This window comes from Danio aesculapii, chromosome 10, assembly GCF_903798145.1.
Source record: "Danio aesculapii chromosome 10, fDanAes4.1, whole genome shotgun sequence".
Classification (NCBI taxonomy): Eukaryota; Metazoa; Chordata; class Actinopteri; order Cypriniformes; family Danionidae; genus Danio; species Danio aesculapii.
The window spans coordinates 3,437,269-3,458,519 of NC_079444.1; the positions used below are offsets into that span (position 1 = coordinate 3,437,269).

General features: G+C 40.3%; 1 protein-coding gene across 1 annotated transcript in view; it reads left to right on the forward strand.

Moving 5' to 3' along the window:
- The window catches only part of rfx3 (regulatory factor X, 3 (influences HLA class II expression)), a 49,873-nt gene that overhangs the window by 21,076 nt on the left and 7,546 nt on the right, over positions 1-21,251 (forward strand). Inside the window, exons 2-16 of the mRNA XM_056466504.1 lie at positions 329-456; positions 1,114-1,205; positions 4,066-4,342; positions 6,924-6,998; positions 10,528-10,709; positions 10,904-11,023; positions 11,487-11,611; positions 13,555-13,667; positions 16,261-16,376; positions 16,598-16,752; positions 16,945-17,042; positions 17,152-17,301; positions 17,498-17,706; positions 19,264-19,417; positions 19,520-19,562. Of these exons, the coding sequence (XP_056322479.1) occupies positions 334-456; positions 1,114-1,205; positions 4,066-4,342; positions 6,924-6,998; positions 10,528-10,709; positions 10,904-11,023; positions 11,487-11,611; positions 13,555-13,667; positions 16,261-16,376; positions 16,598-16,752; positions 16,945-17,042; positions 17,152-17,301; positions 17,498-17,706; positions 19,264-19,417; positions 19,520-19,562 (2,032 nt within the window). The 5' untranslated portion in view covers positions 329-333. The remainder of the gene's footprint in view (positions 1-328; positions 457-1,113; positions 1,206-4,065; positions 4,343-6,923; positions 6,999-10,527; positions 10,710-10,903; positions 11,024-11,486; positions 11,612-13,554; positions 13,668-16,260; positions 16,377-16,597; positions 16,753-16,944; positions 17,043-17,151; positions 17,302-17,497; positions 17,707-19,263; positions 19,418-19,519; positions 19,563-21,251) is intronic.

Genomic DNA, 21,251 nt, shown 5'->3' on the forward strand with positions numbered 1-21,251 from the left:
TATAAACTGCTGAATTTCCCACTTCCTTTATTTATCTGTAATGACTTCTGGGATGTTTAGAGTGAGTGCTGTGCTCAAATCAGTATTGATGCATCCTCGATATCAGGAATGCATCAGGGTTCCGTCACGGGTCCTCTGTTCTTGTGGTCTTGATTTTTGGAACTGAACATTGGTGCTTGATAATGACATTACACGAATACACAAGGATGCAACATCGCTTATAAACGCACATGGAGAAACAGCCCTAAGACTAACATTCTGATACTTATATCTAAAATCACTATTTTAATGTCATGGGAGCTTGAGCTGTCGATTTTGTGTTTTGAAGGCGCCATGCAGACCCCAGAGGCAGGCGCTGACTCCACCGTGTCCACCGTGCCCCTCCAGACCAGCGTGCCTGTGCAGCCTGCGGTCAGTGGCCAGCAGGTGGCGTCTCAGGTGCCCGTCCAGCAGCAGGTGAGCCTCTGCACACATCTCTCTCTCTCTCTCTCTCTCTCTGTGCTGTGATTGGCTGAGCTTCCTACCCATCTCTAGCAGGATGACAACTACTCTTTAATACTGTCCGAGCTTCTGCTGGTATCAAACGTTCTTGTGATTAATGGCTGAAGCTTTTCTCATGATACACAGTATTATCACAACATTGACTTCATTTAACAGGTTTAATAACTATAAGTAAATGTTTGCTGCATCCCAGTTTGCATACTTTGTTCTAAAGGTATATTCTTTTTGTGAAGGACAAAGTACTTACTTTAGAGCGTGTAGCAGAGGAGTGTGCAAACTTTGGGATATACTACTGCCTCATTAATGGATCGTGTTGTTGCTTAGATTATAGTGCCACCTCACAAATTCATAGATGTCACTTGTTCATTACCAAACCAGATGTGTAACACTTAACGCACACGCTTTGCTTAATTAGCATTCAACTATAAGTTGCTTTGGAACATAAATTGCTGGACATTTAAGATTACAAAAACAAACGTGACCGATGTTGTGGAGAATACTGTATCAGTACTTTACCGTGGTGCATGTTTCAGTGTCCTGCCAGCTACTGAAACCACTCATTTCTGCATTGTTTGTGACTCCCTGTCGGTGTAATGTGTGGTGTGTTTCCAGGCGCAGACTGTTCAACAGGTCCAGCATGTGTATCAAGCGCAGGTTCAGTATGTTCAGGAGGAAAACAACGGCGTTTACACCAACGGAACCATGTGAGTGTTTTCAGGAGGCGGAGCTTTAATAAATGCATGACATTATTTTAAAGGAGACCTGTTGTGCCCTTTTCACAAGATGTCTCTGGTGTCTCTAGAGTGTGTGTGAAGTTTCAGCTCAAAATACCTCATTATGTTCAGAAATGTGTTAAAAAAAACTTGGGGAAATTGGGGAAAATTCATATACAGAGGGTCTAATAATTCTGACTTTAACTGCTTAGGCCAGTGTTTCCCAACCCTGTTCCTGAAGGCACACCAACAGTCCACATTTTCAACCTCTCCCTAATCAAACACACCTGAATCATCCTATCATAACACCAGAAGAGACTCCAAAACCTGAAATGAATGGGTCAGATAATGGAGACATCCAAAATAAGTACTGTTGGTGTGCCTCCGGGAACAGGGTTGGGAAACACTGGCTTAGGCTTGATGATAGAATCTCAATAAGAGAAGAAAGAGCAGGTTTGGTCTCTAAAACCATCATAGATGGAAGTACAAAGTGCTCACCTGACAAAACAACCATGGACCTGTGTTTGCTAGTCAAAGTGACTGGCGCTGTCACTGAAACCTGCTGCTCGTGAGAGACTGGAGTGTCAGTCAGTGGTGTTCAGTCACCTGAAAATGATCACAAGGATCAGGGTACAAGAGCACTTTACAGACAAATCTGGGGAAACGCTCACCGGTACGAAAAGCACTTCCAGAAGCTCCCCCTCAGGTGAAACGCTCCCGAGAGCTTCTGTCTGACTCCGTTCATATCGTTTCATATTTAGAAATTCACTCAGCGAGAGGCTAAGATCTTTTAAATTGGCTATTATAAATAAAAATGCCATCAGGCGCGAGGAGAAAGCACACATCAGAACGGCAATCAAAAGCAATGTTCTCTGTAAAATAGTTATGCTTTGGTGATTTCCGTAACCGTGGAAACAGCACTCTCACCTGAAGCTGAAAGGATGCGAACCCATCAAGACACGACTTATTATGTTTCCCCGAGTCAATTAAAGGAGAAGCGCACACACGCGCGCGCACCGCTCATCTAAATGGAAAATGTCAGGAATGATTTGAGGAAGAAAACAGCTGTGCTTCCGGATTGATGAGAGAATATTATATTATTTTTTAAGTTTAGTTTATTTGTTTACCAGGTCAATGCTTATTAATACATTTTTACTGTAAAATGTGCCAGAGTTGTGCAAGAATGGCTATTTTTCATGACAGAATGTTAAAAAGTCACACCTAAAAATAGAAACAAAGCATAATAACGCAAAATACACTTTCGTATACATGTGTCCGAATTGACTTTTGCTATTTTAAGGATGGATAAATACGCTCTGCGCCCCGGCGCATGGTGTAACAGGGTTGTGCTTATTCTCTTCATGAGTTCTGGCTGTGTTTTGAGCATAACGTGCATTAAACCAATCAGAGCATGATCTCTCATTCCCTTTAAGAGTCACTTGCGTCGCTCCATGAAGCATTTGCTATTTACATGGCGGACCTTGTAAGTGTAAAAGCTGAACGCTTCACTAACAAGAGAACGGTTAAACAGAGCATCTGCAGCACGAGGATAAAGAACGAGCCTCCTCCATTCAGCCTCTTTACTTTACTTTTACTCTTTACTCCTTTACTTTGGTGGAGTGAGGAAACGGTGGAAACTCACTCCACTGAACACATCCATTAGCCTACATATTTAATTTAGTTTGTTAAGCACAAAGATTTGCTCAAAACTATTTCTAAATTCAGTTCTAATCTCCAGCAAAGGAATAAATGAACAATATTAATGAAGTGTGGTCAAAACACTGAGTTATATGCAAACACACGTCCTGTTCTGATGACCCATATGGTGATGCAGACGTCTCCAAAACCCCACAGGAGGACAAATCTAAACTAGTTTTAATTTAAACAAATATAAATCTGCATAGAATCAATAATACTGCTGATAATAATATTAATATTAACATTATACAGATGCAGATCGTCATGAATAAACTGAAAAAAGGCATTAGGCATGAAGAAGGCCTGGAGGCAGAGGTGTTTATATTGATGTAGAGAATAATCACTTCTGGATCATTTGAATCCTTTAATTGTTTTCATCTGTAAAGATATTTGTGTGTTGCTGTTCATCCTGTGTGTATTCAGCAGTGTGTAAGCGTTTGGATCTGCATAGGCGCATAACTAACGCGCTCTGTGCTGGACTTTAGAGCAGCTTTTAGTTGGTCAATGGTGCGGCCTATTTCAGTTCCTCAAAATAGCAACACGCCAACAATGTGCCTTAACACGCCTCCTTTATAGACCAGCACACCCATGAGTCCACATATTGGTGCAGATGATTTGCTATTTAAACAACGTGACGCAAAACGTGAAAATTACTGTTGCGCTGGTCTGAAAATAGCAACAAATCGCGCCAAACACATCTTGCGCCATATTGCACCGGCTGTATGATAGAGCCCTTAATGTATTTTTGTTGTTGCCACTATGTGGGTTGTTTTGTGTGGTACTGTAACGAATGAGTAAAAAAGTTACTTTTAGTTACTTTTTTAGTTACTTACTTTTCAGTGGATTTTTCTATGCAAACCGCTGCTATATGCTATAATCATTAATAGAATATGACAACATACCTGTTTGCAATGTCAGTTCCTTCATGTTGTTGCAACACAGATCGATTACGTTAGCTTAAGCAGTTTTACTAATTTAAGTGGATTGAACATAAAACAATAAGTTGTCCCAAAAACACTTCAGAACGGTGTTGTTTCAGCTCATTTTTCAGAAGTGTTTCTGTGACTTGTAGTTTTTATTTTATATCTATTGTTTTAAAAGTTGTTTATTTGTGGGGTATAAATAAAGTAACCTGAGCTTGTGTTGTGTTCAGACGGGCGTACTCGTACTCGGAGCCGCAGCTCTACAACCAGAACAGCAGCGGGAGCTACTTCGACACGCAGGGCGGTGGCGGCGGCGCGGCGCAGGTCAGCACCGTAGTGTCCACTCACAGCATGGCCAACAACGGCAACGGCACTGGCGCTCTGGCCATGGGGCTCACCGGAGGGCAGATCATCAGCAGCTCAGGAGCTTATCTGATTGGAGGAAACTCCATGGATGGCTCCGCCCCTCACGGAGCCGCCCAGACCACCAGAGCCTCCCCTGCTACGGTAAGCACCAATCACAGCACAGTTTCAAACCCTGAAAAAAAATATGCAGGGTTATGCACAAATCCCAACACAAATCGATTAGGTTAGCTTAATCCTTTTGACTAATTTAAGTGGATTGAACATAAAACGATTAAGTTGTCCCCTAGAAAGCCTTAAGAATTGAGTTGTTTCAGCTCATTTTAAATGTGGAGTTTGAACAAGTCATGTTTGGGTGTAGTTCAGCAACTCCATTTCAACTTAACAGATCTGCACTGTCTAAATAATGGCGAGAAGTTCTTTAAAATCCCAAAGGTTTGCTCTCACTATAACGGAAGGTAGATGCGAACGTCTTAAAGCTAAATTAGATTTGGATTGTTTCCAATACTGGATAAATTAGAATCGTTGCATGCAGAAATAGTCATATAATCAATCGTTCCTCCTCCAAAACCTGAGCAGAAGCAGGCGAAATAATGAATAAGAGCCTTTATGTCAGGGACGCATATGTTGTCTTGCTGTGTTCCCTATGCAGGCAACTCATTAGGGTTCGGAACGGAGCCAATGTGTACGTCTGTGGCTAACAGATTGATTTGAACGTAGGATGTTGCATTGAAGGGAGTTCATTAAAGCAGTAATAGCTTTGCCAGTTTTCAACCAGCTTTTGTCCATTAAATGATGTACAGTTTAATAAAGAACATTATAAATAAAACTACTGCAGATCTAAAGAGTCAGATTGATGATCATTATTAATATTAATAAGAAAACTATTACTAATAATTCTGCACGCAATATTAATGACCATAGTGATTAAATATATCATTAAAAAAGCATGTTGAGATGTATTGAAGATGAAAATTTCAATAGTTAAAATGAGATTTTATATATTTATATAGTTATAGTTTATATATTTCTATTATTATTCTATATTTAGAACATTTCTTATAAAAAAATCAGTTTCTTATCCTCCTGTATGTTTATTTCAGTTTTTAACATTTTAAAGGTAATGAAAAAAAACTATTTATTACCAAAAAAGTCCAATTACTAAACTTACACACAGGAACCTGAGAAAACTGCTGATTTATGTCGAGACTTGGAGGCCTCTTCATTTAATATTTTGTAATTATTTAAAATTATTCTAAATGAAATTCTTTAAAGATTGCATCAATCAGAAGTTGCTGAGACTATTATTTCAGTATGATGATGTCCTTTAAACTGAAACTGAATATTGAGTAGGGGCGGAGCTTTATTTCAGATTCTTGATCTTCCAACTGAAACTGAATATTGAGTGGGGGGCGGAGCTTTATTTCAGTTTCTTGATCTTCCAACTGAAACTGAATATTGAGTAGCGGGCGGAGCTTTATTTCAGTTTCTTGATCTTCCAACTGAAACTGAATATTGAGTAGGGGGCGGAGCTTTATTTCAGTTTCTTGATCTTCCAACTGAAACTGAATATTGAGTAGTGGGCGGAGCTTTATTTCAGATTCTTGATCTTCCAACTGAAACTGAATATTGAGTAGGGGGTGGAGCTTTATTTCAGTTTCTTGATCTTCCAACTGAAACTGAATATTGAGTAGGGGGCGGAGCTTTATTTCTGTTTCTTGATCTTCCAACTGAAACTGAATATTGAGTAGTGGGCGGAGCTTTATTTCAGATTCTTGATCTTCCAACTGAAACTGAATATTGAGTTGGGGGCGGAGCTTTATTTCAGTTTCTTGATCTTCCAACTGAAACTGAATATTGAGTAGGGGGCGGAGCTTTATTTCAGTTTCTTGATCTTCCAACTGAAACTGAATATTGAATTGGGGGCGGAGCTTTATTTCAGTTTCTTGATCTTCCAACTAAAACTGAATATTGAGTAGGGGGTGGGGCTTTATTTCAGTATGATGATGTACTTCCAGCTGAAACTGAATATTAAGTAGGTGACAAGGCTTTGTTTTATTATGTTGATGTACTTCTAGCTTAATATGAATTTTGAGTAGGGGGCGGGCTTTATTTCAGTATCTTAATGTTCTTCTAACTGAAATGGAATATTGAGTTGTGGGCGGAGCTTTTTAACTCTGTTAATGTACTTCAAGCTTAATATGAATATTAAGTAGGGGGCGGTGGTTTATTTCAGTATGTTGATGTACTTCCAGCTGAAATTGAATATTGAGTAGGGGGCGGGGCTTTATTTTTGTGCATCATTACCACATAGCGATCTAAAGGTATGATGGGCGTGGCTAAGAATGTTGCATCTGAAGCATCAAACTGACACCATCAGAGAAGGAGCCAATCCAAACGCAGAAGCAGATGCTCAGACGCTAGCAGTGCGCTAGCAAAATAAACATTTAGATTTCACAACCTTAAAAATGAGCAGTTTGAATATTAAACTTTTAAATACATGAGTGTGGTGTGTGAGCGCTGATGAGTGTGTATGTGCTGTCGGTGCTGGGCTGTTGTGTGTGTCTGTGTTGCGGTGGCTGGGTCTATTTCTGCTGCTCATCTCTCCTGGTTTCAGTACGGCTCTCTGTCGCTGCAGTCTTCATTTGGTTTTTATTTGATTTATTATTCTTCCCCCCTTGTTTTGTTCTGTTCTCCTTTCTCCTTTTGCCCTTTGGTCTATCAGATTGAAATGGCGATTGAGACGCTCCAAAAGTCTGAAGGTTTATCCAGTCAGAGAAGTTCGCTGCTCAACAGCCATGTAAGTTGTAACCATGACGACCATGAACAGCTTTGCTTTGCTTGTTTCCTAGCGATCTGCTTTGGTACTTTTTACGCTTTTTCTGTCTCTACAGCAACCATCTCCATCTCTCCATCTTTATTGTGGTGTTGAATTGCATTTTTTGTTATCTTATTAAGAGTTTGATCGCTGTTTTTTTAGTGTGTGTGAATAAAATTGTTACAAATCTCTCTCTCTCTCTCTAGCTGTCTCACTTTCTGTCGGTCTTACAGCGGGGAAAAATAAGTATTGAACACATTGTCATGCTTTTTCCTGGGAAAAATAACTCTAAAGGAGCTGTTGACATGGGATTAAACCAGATTTTGGTAAAAACCCAAACTATGCAAACATACAAATAAAACAAATCTGAAACATGAGTTCTGTGTAATAACAATGTAATGACACAAGGAGAAAGTACTGAACTACAGAAACATATTTAATACTTTATATAAAGGCTTTATTAATGACGGCAGCTTAAAGACGCCTCTCATATGGAGAATGAAGTCTCATGCGTTGCTCAGGTGTGAGTTTCTCACAGACTTCAACAGAGTGTCAAAATCCTGATGGTTCTGTGGGTGTCGTCTATCAAATCTGAGCTTTATTTTGGATTTTCTATTGGATTTGGATCAGGTGATTGGCTGGGCCATTCTACAGCTTGATTTTCTTTCTCTGAAAGAGTCTCCTTGGCTGTGTTTTGGATCATTGTCTTGCTGAAATGTCCACCCTGGGTTCATCTTCATCCTCCTGCTGATGTAGATGTTGGACTGAAGCAGCTGATATTCATTTACACTGAGGAACGCCAGAGGCTTGCTGAAGAACTACTGAAGGATTTCAGCTGCTATCTGGCTTTCACTGCCCAAATACACCTCCCTTTCTTCATCTGTTCAATACTTTTTTCATGCGTCATTTCCTTTTACACTGAACTTCATTTGTAAACTATATTAGATTTGTTTTCTTTGCATATATGGTTTTCTTTGGTTGTTACCAACATCTGGTAAAGTTTTCAAGTCGACAGCACCTTTAGAAATGGGTTTTCTGTGAAAAATGGACACGTGTTCAATACTTATTTCCCCCTGCTGTATAGTGTGCCATTCAAAAGTCACATGATCATTTAATCTCTACCATTTCTTTGTATTACAACTGTGTTTTTGTTGTTTTCGGTGTGGATTATTGAAATGTTACTGCATTTATTTGGTTACGCAAAGTTTGTATTTTTTATGTTTCTTAATTGAAGGGATAATTCACCCCCAAAAATCTCATTTACTCGTCCTCATGTCATTGCCAACTATTGAGACTTTAGATATTTTCAATGAGATTTCTGTCTAACCAAAACGTGGCTTCTAAAAGTGCTCAGCAATATGATCAAGACATTTAATCTTTAATCCAAGTCTTGCCGAGAGATTTCACTGCTTTATTCGATTTCCATTGATGTTTGTTAGGATATGACTATATTTGACTGATGCACAATTAAAATCTTCAATCTGAGGGTTCAAAACTAATCTAAATAGTGATAAATTCCCCTTTAAATGTGTCTAATCATGATCTTTACTTAATCATTTAATGATCTTTGGCATGAAAGGAAATTTGATCATTTTGAGTCGTGCTGAAGGTATATCTGGAAATCATTAGGGGGCCGGTCACACAGAATGCGCCACTTTTCTATAGTCTTTCAGTGTACCCACATGTTTGACAGACGTGTGTGATCATTACACTCACGTCTCATATTTTAATTTATTAATCACTGGTGTCTCCACTGTTTCTTTTCCAAATATCTAAACATTTCTAGGCAAGAAAGGTCTTGTTTTCAGAAATAATGAGTCAAAATTAAGTGAGATTTTCCTTAAAACAAGCAAAATAATCGACCAATGGGGTAAATAAAATAATATTTTGTCAAAAGGAAAACTAGATTATTTCTTTTACCCCATTGGCAGAGAACTTTTTATGTTTTAAGGGAAATAATGACTTCATTTTGACTCATTATTTCTGAAAATAAGAAAAATGTTTTGCTCATCTAAAAAAATCCTCTTGATTTAAGAATTTTGAGATATTTGGACTAGAAACAAGACAAAAAAAATCTAAGTAAGAATAGCATTTTTTGCTGCGTGACTTTAATTAAACCACTTAAAGGTATGTAAGTTTGACACCCAGTGGTTATAGAGATTATTAGATTTTAAGCCTTACCATTTCGCTGGAGTGCAGTGAGTGCACTATTCTGTATTTCCAAATGGCTGTATTTACATTTCTGTCATGTTTCGTCTGGTGCAAACAGCCAAACTGCTCATCACTGCGCATCTCGTCACGTAGCGTGTTGTTAGGACACAGGGTTACAGTATAACTTGCTCACCTAATGTTTACACTCGTAATATTTATATTATTTGCTTATTAATAACCTCATGTGGAACTCTGAAATGAGACGCAGATTCAGAGTTCCACATGAGGTTATTAATTAGCAAATAATATCAATATTACGAGTGTAAACATTAGGTGAGCAAGTTCAGTCACGGACACATACTTTGAGAGCCTTCCTGACTGAATGAATCAATGAATAATTCAATGAATAATTCAGCCGGGTGCTGAAATATAATTGTCTTAACTGGTATTGGGTCCGTTAAAGAGACCAAAACAAAGACAGCCGTTCCAGCATGTAATGCACATTCTCAAAGCAGAATATCTGACTTCAGCATTGTTTTTCAGATAAACAAGAACGCTCACTGAGCATGTTTCTGAATATCTGCAAACATATGATGGTGTTTTTATGCTGCAGAAGAGTCAGAAACTTACATACAGCACCTTTAATTCCTGTGGGTTTTCGATCTCTTTGTTTTAAAGAGTCGGATTTTAGTGAATGTTTGACGGGGACACAGAAATCTCTGATCGATTAAACACATCTTCAGTTTAGTTCTCAGAATAAAAGTCTCATATTGGAGCGACATGATGGGAGTAAATGGTTTATTTCTCATTTTTTGAGTGAACTAACCCTTAAAGGGACAGGTAGATCATGTTTATCTTCATATTAAATGAAATGACAAGTGTATTTTGCTGAGGTTACGGCTCACATTAGGAAAAAAATGTATTTCTTGTGTAGTTTTTGTCTTGTTTCTAGTCCAAACATCTCAAAATTCTCAAATTAGGAAGCTTTTTTTAGAAAATATTGAGTCAAAATGAAATATTGAGTCGAAATGAAGTGAGTTTTTCCTTAAAACAAGCAAAATAATCTGACAATAGGGATAGCAAGTTAAATTAGTCTTCACATTAAAGTAAGATTATTTCACTTACTCTAGTCAGATTATTGCTTGTTTTAAGGAAAAACTCACTTAATTTTGACACGTCATTTCTAAAAACAAGACCATTTTTTTTGCTTGTCTAGAAAATGCTTCTTGATTAAAACATTTCTAGATACTTGGACTATAAACAAGACAAAATCTCTTAAGTATGGAAAGCATTATTCATGTCTAACCTTTAGAGCAATTTAAAAATGTGTTGTTTTGACTGTGTGTGTTGTTCTCCACAGCTGCAGTGGCTGCTAGACAATTACGAGACAGCAGAGGGCGTGAGTCTGCCGCGCTCCACCCTCTACAATCACTACCTGCGCCACTGTCAGGAGCAGAAGCTGGACCCTGTCAATGCTGCGTCCTTCGGGAAGCTCATCCGCTCCATCTTCATGGGGCTGCGCACACGCCGCCTGGGGACACGGTAAAACACACACTCTCCACACACTATCAATCCTTCAATGGAAGCAATACTCTTTTCTACATGTTAAAGTGGTCATTATTGCAGCCTATCATCAATATCGTGATAAAAGCTTCATCAATGAAGTAATTCTGACACCGGTAGAAGTCTTAATCTCCCACTGACTGACATATCTGGTGCTCTTCTTTTGCATTTAGAGGGAACTCGAAGTATCATTATTATGGGATTCGTGTGAAGCCGGACTCTCCTCTGAACCGTTTGCAGGAGGACATGCAGTACATGGCGCTGAGGCAGCAACCCGTCCAGCAGAAGCAGAGGTAATCACCGCATTTACACCGCAGATCACAATGCTCATATATGTGTGTATCTGATATAGTTAGTCTATGCTGACATTACCTTCAGCAGCTCAAACACTCTTATGGCTAATGGACAGACAGGCAGCTGCTTCTTACTCAGGGCTGCTGTTTATGCTAATGAGGGAGCACTAGTGGGCGGGAATTCTGCAGAAGCACAGCACAGGCATGTCTCCTCATTGGTTAGTGATGATATATCTTATTGCACAACAATTATCCAGCTTTTTGGATACAAAAAGAGAGAAATCACTCAGCCCATGACTTGGCGGTCAACAGGAGATTGTAACGTTCTCCTAATGGTGCGACGCCACGCAAAAACTATCAATACCGTGAACAGAACTGAACCATGGCATTGCTGTAATCATTACAGGAAGACAGACAGCAGGTTAAGTTGTGGATCAGGGCTCATCTCCTTGTGCTTCTCTAGATTTAAGCCCGTGCAGAAGATGGACGGAGTTTCAGGAGATAACTTCAGCAGCGCTGGACAGCACACACCCAATGCTGCAGAGCAGACCTTCATCGCTCAGAGCCAACACCATCAGCAGTTCCTGGGTGAGATCATGCACAATCACCATACTACTATTTTTTTATGCACATTTTGGAAACACCTAGATGTGCATAAATGTAAAAAAAATGCGCATAAAAAACCATAGACTGTAAAATATATGGACGGAGTATCCGTGACGTCACCCATAGGTTTCTGAACACTGCAAAAGAAGCTACAAGTAGGCGCGGCCAACCGTCGCCATTTTGTTCGCGCGTCATCGCACCCACGGCGGGATACCAAACAAGGGCAAAGAGGCGGAGAGTGAGCGGAGCTACAGACACCTGCTGGCACTTTGCTTAGACCTGGCAGACAGACTTTACTTTGGGAGAAACGCTTGATACTTTATTACCTGCGACTCGTTTGTGTTCTGACCACATGTGCTTGGCTGTACACTATATCAATAAAGTGTTTAGACTTTTAAAAACACTGTAGTAATACATTGAGCCACTAAACATTGTTCTTATGACGTTTTTCTACAGGAGGAAAGCGCGAAATACGTCCAAACACTTCAGATATAGTGTGTGTTAGTAAATGTAAGACTATTGATGAACTCCAGCATAACACTGTATGAGAACGCTTCAGATGACTGTTCTAGAGCCTACAGCTAATCAATCTGTCACATTCTGGAGTGCTTTACGGGTCTAAAGAAAAATATTAATGATAAATGATCTTAAATAAAACAAATACATTTATAGAGATGGTACACAAGTATATAACTTCACTCACATGGGAAACGGAGGCCACGTGAACGGTTTATGCGCACAATTAAGTGCACACAGCATCCCACATCATCTGATAATTGTAAGTAATAAGTCCAAAAGGCAGCTGACTGTGTAAAGCCACATAAAACAACACAAAAATATGATGAATATGCCGAGATCAGTGGCTAATCTGCCGGATTCAGCGGAGGTGAAGTGACGGCGACCAGCGAGACCTAGCTGTCACTCAAGTGGCCACGCCCTTAATTATGCAAACTTAATATGACCTTATATAAAGGAAACGGATGAGTTATAAAAAAATTCACCCCCTCACAGTTGTCATGAGGGGTAATAATAGCTATATGAACCAAAATCGTTCTTTGTACCAGGCTGTAAACACCTTTTTTTCTGCTGTAAAGTTGGCCATTCTAACAGTGGCCTCAATTGCAGTTTGCTCTATTATGGAGCCAAGACTAGCGGAATTTTGATGAATTGCAGTTTCAGTTACTTCCGTATTGGCTTCCCGAGGGAGAGCGGGAGGTTGCCGCTTGTAAAAAACGTATGCACACAAGTGAGTAGGATAAGCTTATCTGATTAGAAAAATGCTCATAAACTCTGCAGTAAACAGCTGTAGTGAGTGAACTCCGCACTTCATCAGTCTGCGCTTCAGTGATTGAGTTTCTGACAGATGCTGATCAGATATAAATGTGTGTGTGAGGGTCTTTGCGTCATTAACGTTGGTCTGCAGCTCTCCACGTTTCCAGCTTTCCATTGAGTCAGATGTGAAATGTTGTTGTGCTGATTGTAAAAGGCCTCAGTCCTCCGTCAGTCCGTCATCACAGTGCTTCAGTATTATTATTCCCTCCAGAACTGTCTTGAGCATCTGTCTGCTCTCCCGCCTCATGCCTCCGAATGCCACTGCATTCACCACATTCATTGCGTTTCGTCTTCTGAGGCGCAGCTCATTTATTAGACATAAACAAACACCACAGTGGAGAATCCCAACAGCGCAGCAAACTCCACTTCTCTGAGTAATATCTGTGGATGTTTAGCAGGAAGGGGGGATTTTATTCTCTTTTGTTTCTCATTGACTGGAATTGCTGCTTTATTTGCAAATGTTTTGTGCCATATTCCAGTTCGACCATAACTCTCATCCTCATTTTGGATGGAAACACAGACACTGAAACACCACACCGCTCACATTGATGCTCCAGAAGAGTTTTCCTCAATCTGTCTGTCTGCTCCTCTAGATGGCTCCAGAGCTCTGCCGGAGTTTGTTGAACTGGATCTTGGAGAAGCAGTGGACGGCGTCGACCCGGAGGACGTCAAAGCCCTTCAGACGCTCTACAGAGAACACTGCGAGGTCAGATGTTCACCTACACAAACACTGAGATGCTCAATATAGAAAAACTGTGCATTCCCGCAGGGTTTCCATGGGGTCTTAAAGGAGAAAATAAGTAAACAAATTTAAAAAATGTTCATTTTAGGCTAAATTTTAAGATCAGATGCATTTATATTCAATGTTTTACCTCAACTGAACAAGGATAAAAGAGTACACTGCAATTAAATGCTTTTCTTAGATGTTTTTGTCTTGTTTCTAGTCCAAATATCTAAATTAACAGTGGGTGGGGCGAACTAACATTAAAGGCACAGGCAACAAAAGCAGCTACAGTGTGTTCAGAGCTGAAAATCTCAATATTCTAAGCTATAATCAATAATCTGATAGGTGTGTTAAGCTGAAACTTTACAGACTCATTCTGGCGACACAAAGACTGATCTTTAATCTTGAAAAAGGGGTCAAATAGGTGATCTTTAAGGAAAAACTCACTTAATTTTGACATTATTTCTTGAAACAGGACAAACAGTCCAAGTAAGAAAAGTATTTTTGCAGTGCAGCCGTGATGTGTTTTCCCCTCCGGGCTTGCCATAGATCAAGACAGTTTGGCTACCGTTTATTAACTTCTTAAATCTGCAAGTGTTTAGACAAACCCTCAGTATAAACGCAACAGTGTCTTGAAGGGGCGGGGCATGTCAGAGCATTTGATTGGTCAGAAGATCTGTTGAGAAACTGAAATATGAGGTGACGTCAAAAAAGCAGAAGTGACCAACCTAAAGCTGTGGATGTTCATATCTTCTAAATGTGAATTTTGTCACTGTTTTGGGGCACATTAGCTAATAGATACCGTTAAAACAAACAAACTAACATCTAAAAAGCTTTACTTTGGTTTCACATAGACTTTAAAATGTCTGAAATTCACATAAGTGTGTTCTAGATCTTAATATTAAACAGATCCTAATCTTCCTGTGTTCATGTAATACAACCTCTAAATCTAGATTTTTCTTTTGAACATGTTTGTTGGTACACATCAGTAGCGTTTCCTATACTGTGCGCCATGGTTAAACATCAGAAAACCCTGAAAATCTACTTCAGTAGATGAGTAATAAAAATCAGCTGGCTTCATCTTGAACTCAGTCATACCACAAATGCTGTGCAATATATCACAGTCATAGACTGTAAAATATATGGACGGAGTATCCGTGACGTCACCCATAGGTTTCTGAACACTGCAAAAGAAGCTACAAGTAGGCGCGGCCAACCGTCGCCATTTTGTTCACGCGTCATCGCACCCACGGCGGGATACCAAACAAGGGCAAAGAGGCGGAGAGTGAGCGGAGCTACAGACACTTGCTGGCACTTTGCTTAGACCTGGCAGACAGACTTTACTTTGGGAGAAACACTTGATACTTTATTACCTGCGACTCGTTTGTGTTCTGACCACATGCGCTTGGCTGTACACTATATCAATAAAGTGTTTAGACTTTTAAAAACACTGTAGTCATACATTGAGCCACTAAACATTGTTCTTATGACGTTTTTCTACAGGAGGAAAACGCGAAATACGTCCAAACACTTCAGATATAGTCTGTGTTAGTAAATGCAAGACTATTGATGAACTCCAGCATAACACTGTATGATAACGCTTCAGATGACTGTTCTAGAGCCTACAGCTAATCAATCTGTCACATTCTGGAGTGCTTTACGGGTCTAAAGAAAAATATTAATGATAAATGATCTTAAATAAAACATACATTTATAGAGATGGTATACAAGTATATAACTTTACTCACATGGGAAACGGAGGCCACGTGAATGGTTTGTAAGCACAATTAAGTGCACACAGCATCCCATATCATCTGATAATTGTAAGAAATAAGTCTGAAAGGCAGCTGACTGTGTAAAGCCACATAAAACAACACAAAAATACGATGAATATGCCGAGATCAGTGGCTAATCTGCCGGATTCAGCGGAGGTGAAGTGACGGCGACCAGCGAGACCTAGCTGTCACTCAAGTGGCCACGCCCTTAATTATGCAAACTTAATATAACCTATTATAAAGGAAATGGATGAGTTATAAAAAAATCACCCCCTCACAGTTGTCATGGAGGGTAATAATAGCTATATGAACCAAAATCGTTCTTTGTACCAGGCTGTAAACACCTTTTTTTCTGCTGTAAAGTTGGCCATTCTAACAGTGGCCTCAATTGCAATTTGCTCTATTATGGAGCCAAGACTAGCGGAATTTTGATGAATTGCAGTTTCAGTTACTTCCGTATTGGCTTCCCGAGGGAGAGCGGGAGGTTGCCGCTTGATCACAGTGGCATTTCCACCATGTGAGATCAGAATATTTCATATCATTGTGCCTGTTTGTGATTTGGTTTCGTTGCTTGTTTATTGTTTTGCCCATTTTCTGTAATATTTAAGTTTGAATTTATTTAATTATTCTGTATTGTATGTTTATAATAGGTATGTTTGATTTTGTGTTACGATAAAGGAGTGTGTATAAATTCTAGCTGGGAAACAGGGGAACAAGTTATACAGAGGTTTCCCTGTTTTTTCTCAGTCAAAATCTAGTTTGTGAATCACTTTAAAGATGTCACCGTACTCCCCATGCAGGCCATCCTGGATGTAGTGGTGAACCTGCAGTTCAATCTGATCGAGAACCTGTGGCAGACGTTCTGGCGCTATTCTGCCTCCAGCTCTGTAGAGGGCGTCACAATCACAGAAAACAGGTACAACACTGCTGCTGCTACTGCAACTCATTTATTAGAGAAGAAAACACACCACAGGCTTCTCACGAAGTGATGATTTTGTTCTCTTTTGTTCCTCATCGACTGCTTTATTCACTAATGTTTTATTCAATAATCTTTGGATGGAAACACAGCTGCTGTTTCAGTGCTCCAGCAAGCTCAGCAGATTAAGTGAATAATTGTGTGTGTATGTTGAGCTACAGTGGTTTGAGTGAGATCGAGGGCCGTCTGCCGCGGGCCAGGCTGATTCTGCTGTGCCGACATGAGGCCGTGCACAAGTGGATGAACACCTGCGATCACCTGATGTATCAGGCCCTCGTGGAGATCCTCATCCCGGACGTACTGAGACCCATTCCTAGTGAGTTACTGTCTCGACACAGTAGGTCGTCATTGAGCAGATCCACACAATACTATTAAACATCTGTCCAACAACATTCATTCATTTTCCTTCAGCTTAGTCCCTTGTTTATCAGAGGTCACCACAGCGGAATGAACCGCCAACTACTCTTTTTGATGAACTTCCCTTTAAATCTTCATCTGTGTCCGTCAGGTGCCTTGACTCAAGCCATCCGTAACTTTGCCAAAAGCCTTGAGGGCTGGCTCACCAACGCCATGAGCAGCATTCCCCCGAGGATGATCAATACCAAGGTATCAGTGTCTACAGCGTGACCTCTTTTTTTACATTGCTACAGTGTAGATGAGCTGCTCTGCTGGCTGTAGAAATCCCAAAGAGTGTGCGTTTTGTTGTGTTGTGCAGGTTTCCGCTGTTAGTGCCTTCGCTCAGACCCTCCGCAGATACACGTCTCTGAATCATCTGGCGCAGGCGGCTCGCGCAGTCCTGCAGAACACCTCGCAGATCAACCAGATGCTCAGCGATCTCAACCGGGTCGACTTCGCCAATGTGCAGGTATGCTGAGTGTCGTGTTGAATCAACTTTGGTACCAATGGACCCTTTTGACAAGACTGATATGATGTGTTTAACGGTCATCAGCATCTTAAATAGTTTCTATATATATAGTGATCTCGTTCCCTTCAAGTGTGCATTAGCTTGAGCAACCTGAAAAATGCTGATTTCGTTTGATTCATGGTGTGTCCTCTTACAGGAGCAGGCCTCATGGGTGTGCCAGTGTGAAGAGGGTGTAGTCCAGCGCCTCGAGCAGGATTTTAAGGCCACCCTCCAGCAGCAGAGCTCACTGGAGCAGTGGGCGGCCTGGCTGGATAACGTGGTCACCCAGATACTGAAGCCGTACGAGGATAAGCCCACCCTGCCCAAAGCTGCACGCCAGTTCCTGCTCAAGTGGTCCTTCTACAGGCAAGACTTCAAGACTTTTCACACTTGCTTTGATCTGAACTCATTCTGAAATCCTGTCTCTTTTTCAGTTGTTAAGCTAACCAAATAAATGAACAGTTATATCGTACACCTGAATGTCCTGACTACCTGCAACGAGACCTCGCGACACAAGATAGAAGCTACCTTTTCCATGTTAAAACAAGTTTTTGTCCTAACCATCCACAATTTTTAGAAACAATTCAGTGACATTGTAGTTAAACAACCGCATAAACTACTACGAGAAGGTGACCTCAGGTACTGATTATGGGCTTTATTTAGTGTTATATACTGCCACTATTCTACGCTTCTGAATGTCTATATAAATGTTTCTGTCATGTTAATGAAGGCTGTGAGTAGAGGGAGCTCATTCTTCATGATTATCGTGAGCTTTTCAGTGTAAACTAATCTCGCTGTCATCTCTTTTCTACACGTGAAGGATGCTGCCGTAAATATTTAGTTGGAATGTAGCATTACGTTTAACTCAGTTTTATTTAACCATTTAATTTTAATTGACCAACATTACTAAGGCAAAGAAGTTCGATAGCCGAAATAATAAACAAAAATATCTCGTCTTTTATTTCTTGTAATAAAATAAACATAAATGCTAAAGAGACTCAAACTTAATAAATAAAATAAATGAAACAGTGTGTGTAATTGTAGTGTAAACGGTGAACAATCATAGCAATATTTAAGGTAGATCAACATCTGTCAATAATAATTACACAGTAAACACAAACCCGACTTATGATGATCAAATCTGAGTTTCAAGTAAAGGAACCGACCATCCACATGCTGCAACATTACAAAGTGTGAGGATGAATGACTGTATTACCCCCTATGTTAAAAACTCTTTCAGATTGGGGGGCTGATGCACAAGAAAAGAAACCAAAAAGCCACTCGGGCGACATCCTTACATCCTTTTTTATTTACAATCTCCTCACTGCTGCTACACAGCACTCATTTTCCTGTGTGTCATTCGAAACCCAACCAGAGTCCGTTCACATGTTGTGTCTGAAAGCATGTGAAAAGCGCGAGCACGTGGATTCGGTTTCCTTCACCATTTTCAATTTCGAGCTTTATACTTGTGCTCCTCTGGCGTCTCATAACTGTATTTGTGTATATTGCATACAGAGCGTGAAGCAGATTGGTTAGTCCTACTTGTATGAATCGCGGTGAATACGCGGCATTCTGAAATGTTTTTAAATAGATGCGTCTGGGAAATGCACACACGTCACGCCAAGTCATGGATCACGATTGAAAATAACCCTAAGCTTATTGGCATTCCTTCCGTGCTCAGCAGCCATATTTTAATAAAGCAATAACACTTCATACCAAACTTTTTTAAAATTGTTTCTATCACTTTTATATTTAAATGTTGTCAGTTTTGGCGCACACTAGCTATTAGACTAATAAAACTAACATCTACTTTTTTTCATTGTAGTTTCACCGGACCTTTAAATAAAGTCACTCAAGCAGCCGCACACACCGTTTGAATCTGCAGAGTAATCAGCGCATGCATTGACTGTGTCTCTCTTACAGCTCTATGGTCATCAGGGATCTGACCCTCCGCAGCGCTGCCAGCTTCGGCTCGTTCCACCTGATCCGGCTGCTGTACGACGAGTACATGTTCTACCTGGTGGAGCATCGTGTCGCCCAGGCAACGGGAGAGACGGCCATCGGAGTCATGGGCGAGGTACAGAGCGCTGTTTGTGCGGCTCAGCAGGAGCTGTAAAGAGCTGTGGAGTCACTCTTTCTCTCTAATTGCCGTTTCTTTGTGCCGCTCCATCTGTTGCAGTTTCAGGACCTGAACACCATGTCACCTGCCAACATCGACAAAGGTAAGCCTGCCAAAGCTCAGACTGCAAGCTGAGAGCGCGTTACGCAACTACATTCCAGACTAACAAGCCCGGCCACTTTAGACCAGTCGGGTACTCTCAGACTTAGTTAAAAACTTTTGGAGCAAAATAAAATAAATGGCATGGCTCTCAGTGAACCGTGGACGGAACGCTAGCAGCTTCGAATATCCCAAAAACGCCTGGTCTTGTGCGATGCCAGAAAAAGTGCTCTGGGTTTTCTTGGAATTTTGTATATTTCACAACTAGTGGTGTGACGGATCACAGATCTCACGGTTCGCATCACATTACGTTTTTTTAGTCACGTATTTTTTGGATCAGCCAGAAAGGGGAGACAAATGTAATTTGCTTTGCATTTATTACAGAAACGGCACCGCAAGGCACTTTTGGTTTTAACAAACAGAACTTAAAAACTGTGATTTTATTACAAATAAAATGAAGAAGTAATCAGCTGAATAAAATAAATAGTAAAATATTCAGTGCTGTGAAAAATTCACTGTTTCTGCTACTGTTGCTGATAGCACTCAATGTAGAAATCTAAGATTATAATTAGTACAATGCGTATTTCTTTTAAGTCTCATTTTCAATAATTGAATCGATTCTTCACTCATTAATCTTCGTTTTATTGAAGTATGAAGAATTATTCAGTGGCGTATTTTTGATGGCTGGTTGTCGCCACCTACTGGTGAAATAATGCAACTGCTGCCTACAACTTTCATTTTTGAGTGTCGAGAAATGCATATGATGGTGATTTTAATCTTTAACCATGAACATCAGTGGTTTTATCTGAAGTATACACTGTTCTCCCAGTACTTCTGCGTTATTTGGCTGTTTGTAACTTCATAACGAACTCAAAAGACTGAATCTCTTTCTTGATGTTTGCGTTTCTCAAACACGGATTTGAATGCAGCGATTAATAAACATATGGAAATCAGCATCATTTATAATTGGTGTTGAGATCCTGATCTTTTAATGATTAATCTCGCAGCTTACACCGAATAGTGACAGGAAACACCTTTAATAACCTGAGAAACCCACCACATCCCTAATAACCCACCACTACTGCTTCAGTCAACATTATATTTTACAGGAAAGCCTAAATGCTTTCATACATGTGATTTGAATGACGTGAGAGGCCATCTCTCTGCGATCGGTACAAATTTAGGATTAATCTACCAGTAAAAAAAATTTATTAATCCGCGGGCGACGTGTTTTCCAAATCATGGGTTGTGATCCGCACGAATCAACCGTGATCAATTACACCCCTACTCACAACAGAATTAAACAGCAGATGATAGTTTATTTTGTAAGTAAAATACCAGCGATAACCAGAAACTGATTGACAGATGAATGCGTTTAAATAGAGCACAGGTCTCTGGATTCCTGGAGGGAGCTCTGCACGGTTTTGCTCTAACTCTAATCAAACACAGCTGATCCAGCTAATCAAGGTGCTCATGACTAATTAGACTATTAAGCAGAGGGGAGTTGGAGCTGAACCCTGCAGAGCTGTGGCCCTCCAGAGTTTGAGACCACTAATATAGAGGTTTTACTGTGAAGGGCTGTACACCCAAAGCGTGTTACCATCCTATCAGGGTGTCCCCACAGCACACACACACCGACTGTAGATGGAGGAGAGAGACACTCAATGCATTTACATGGACACCAGCACTCTGA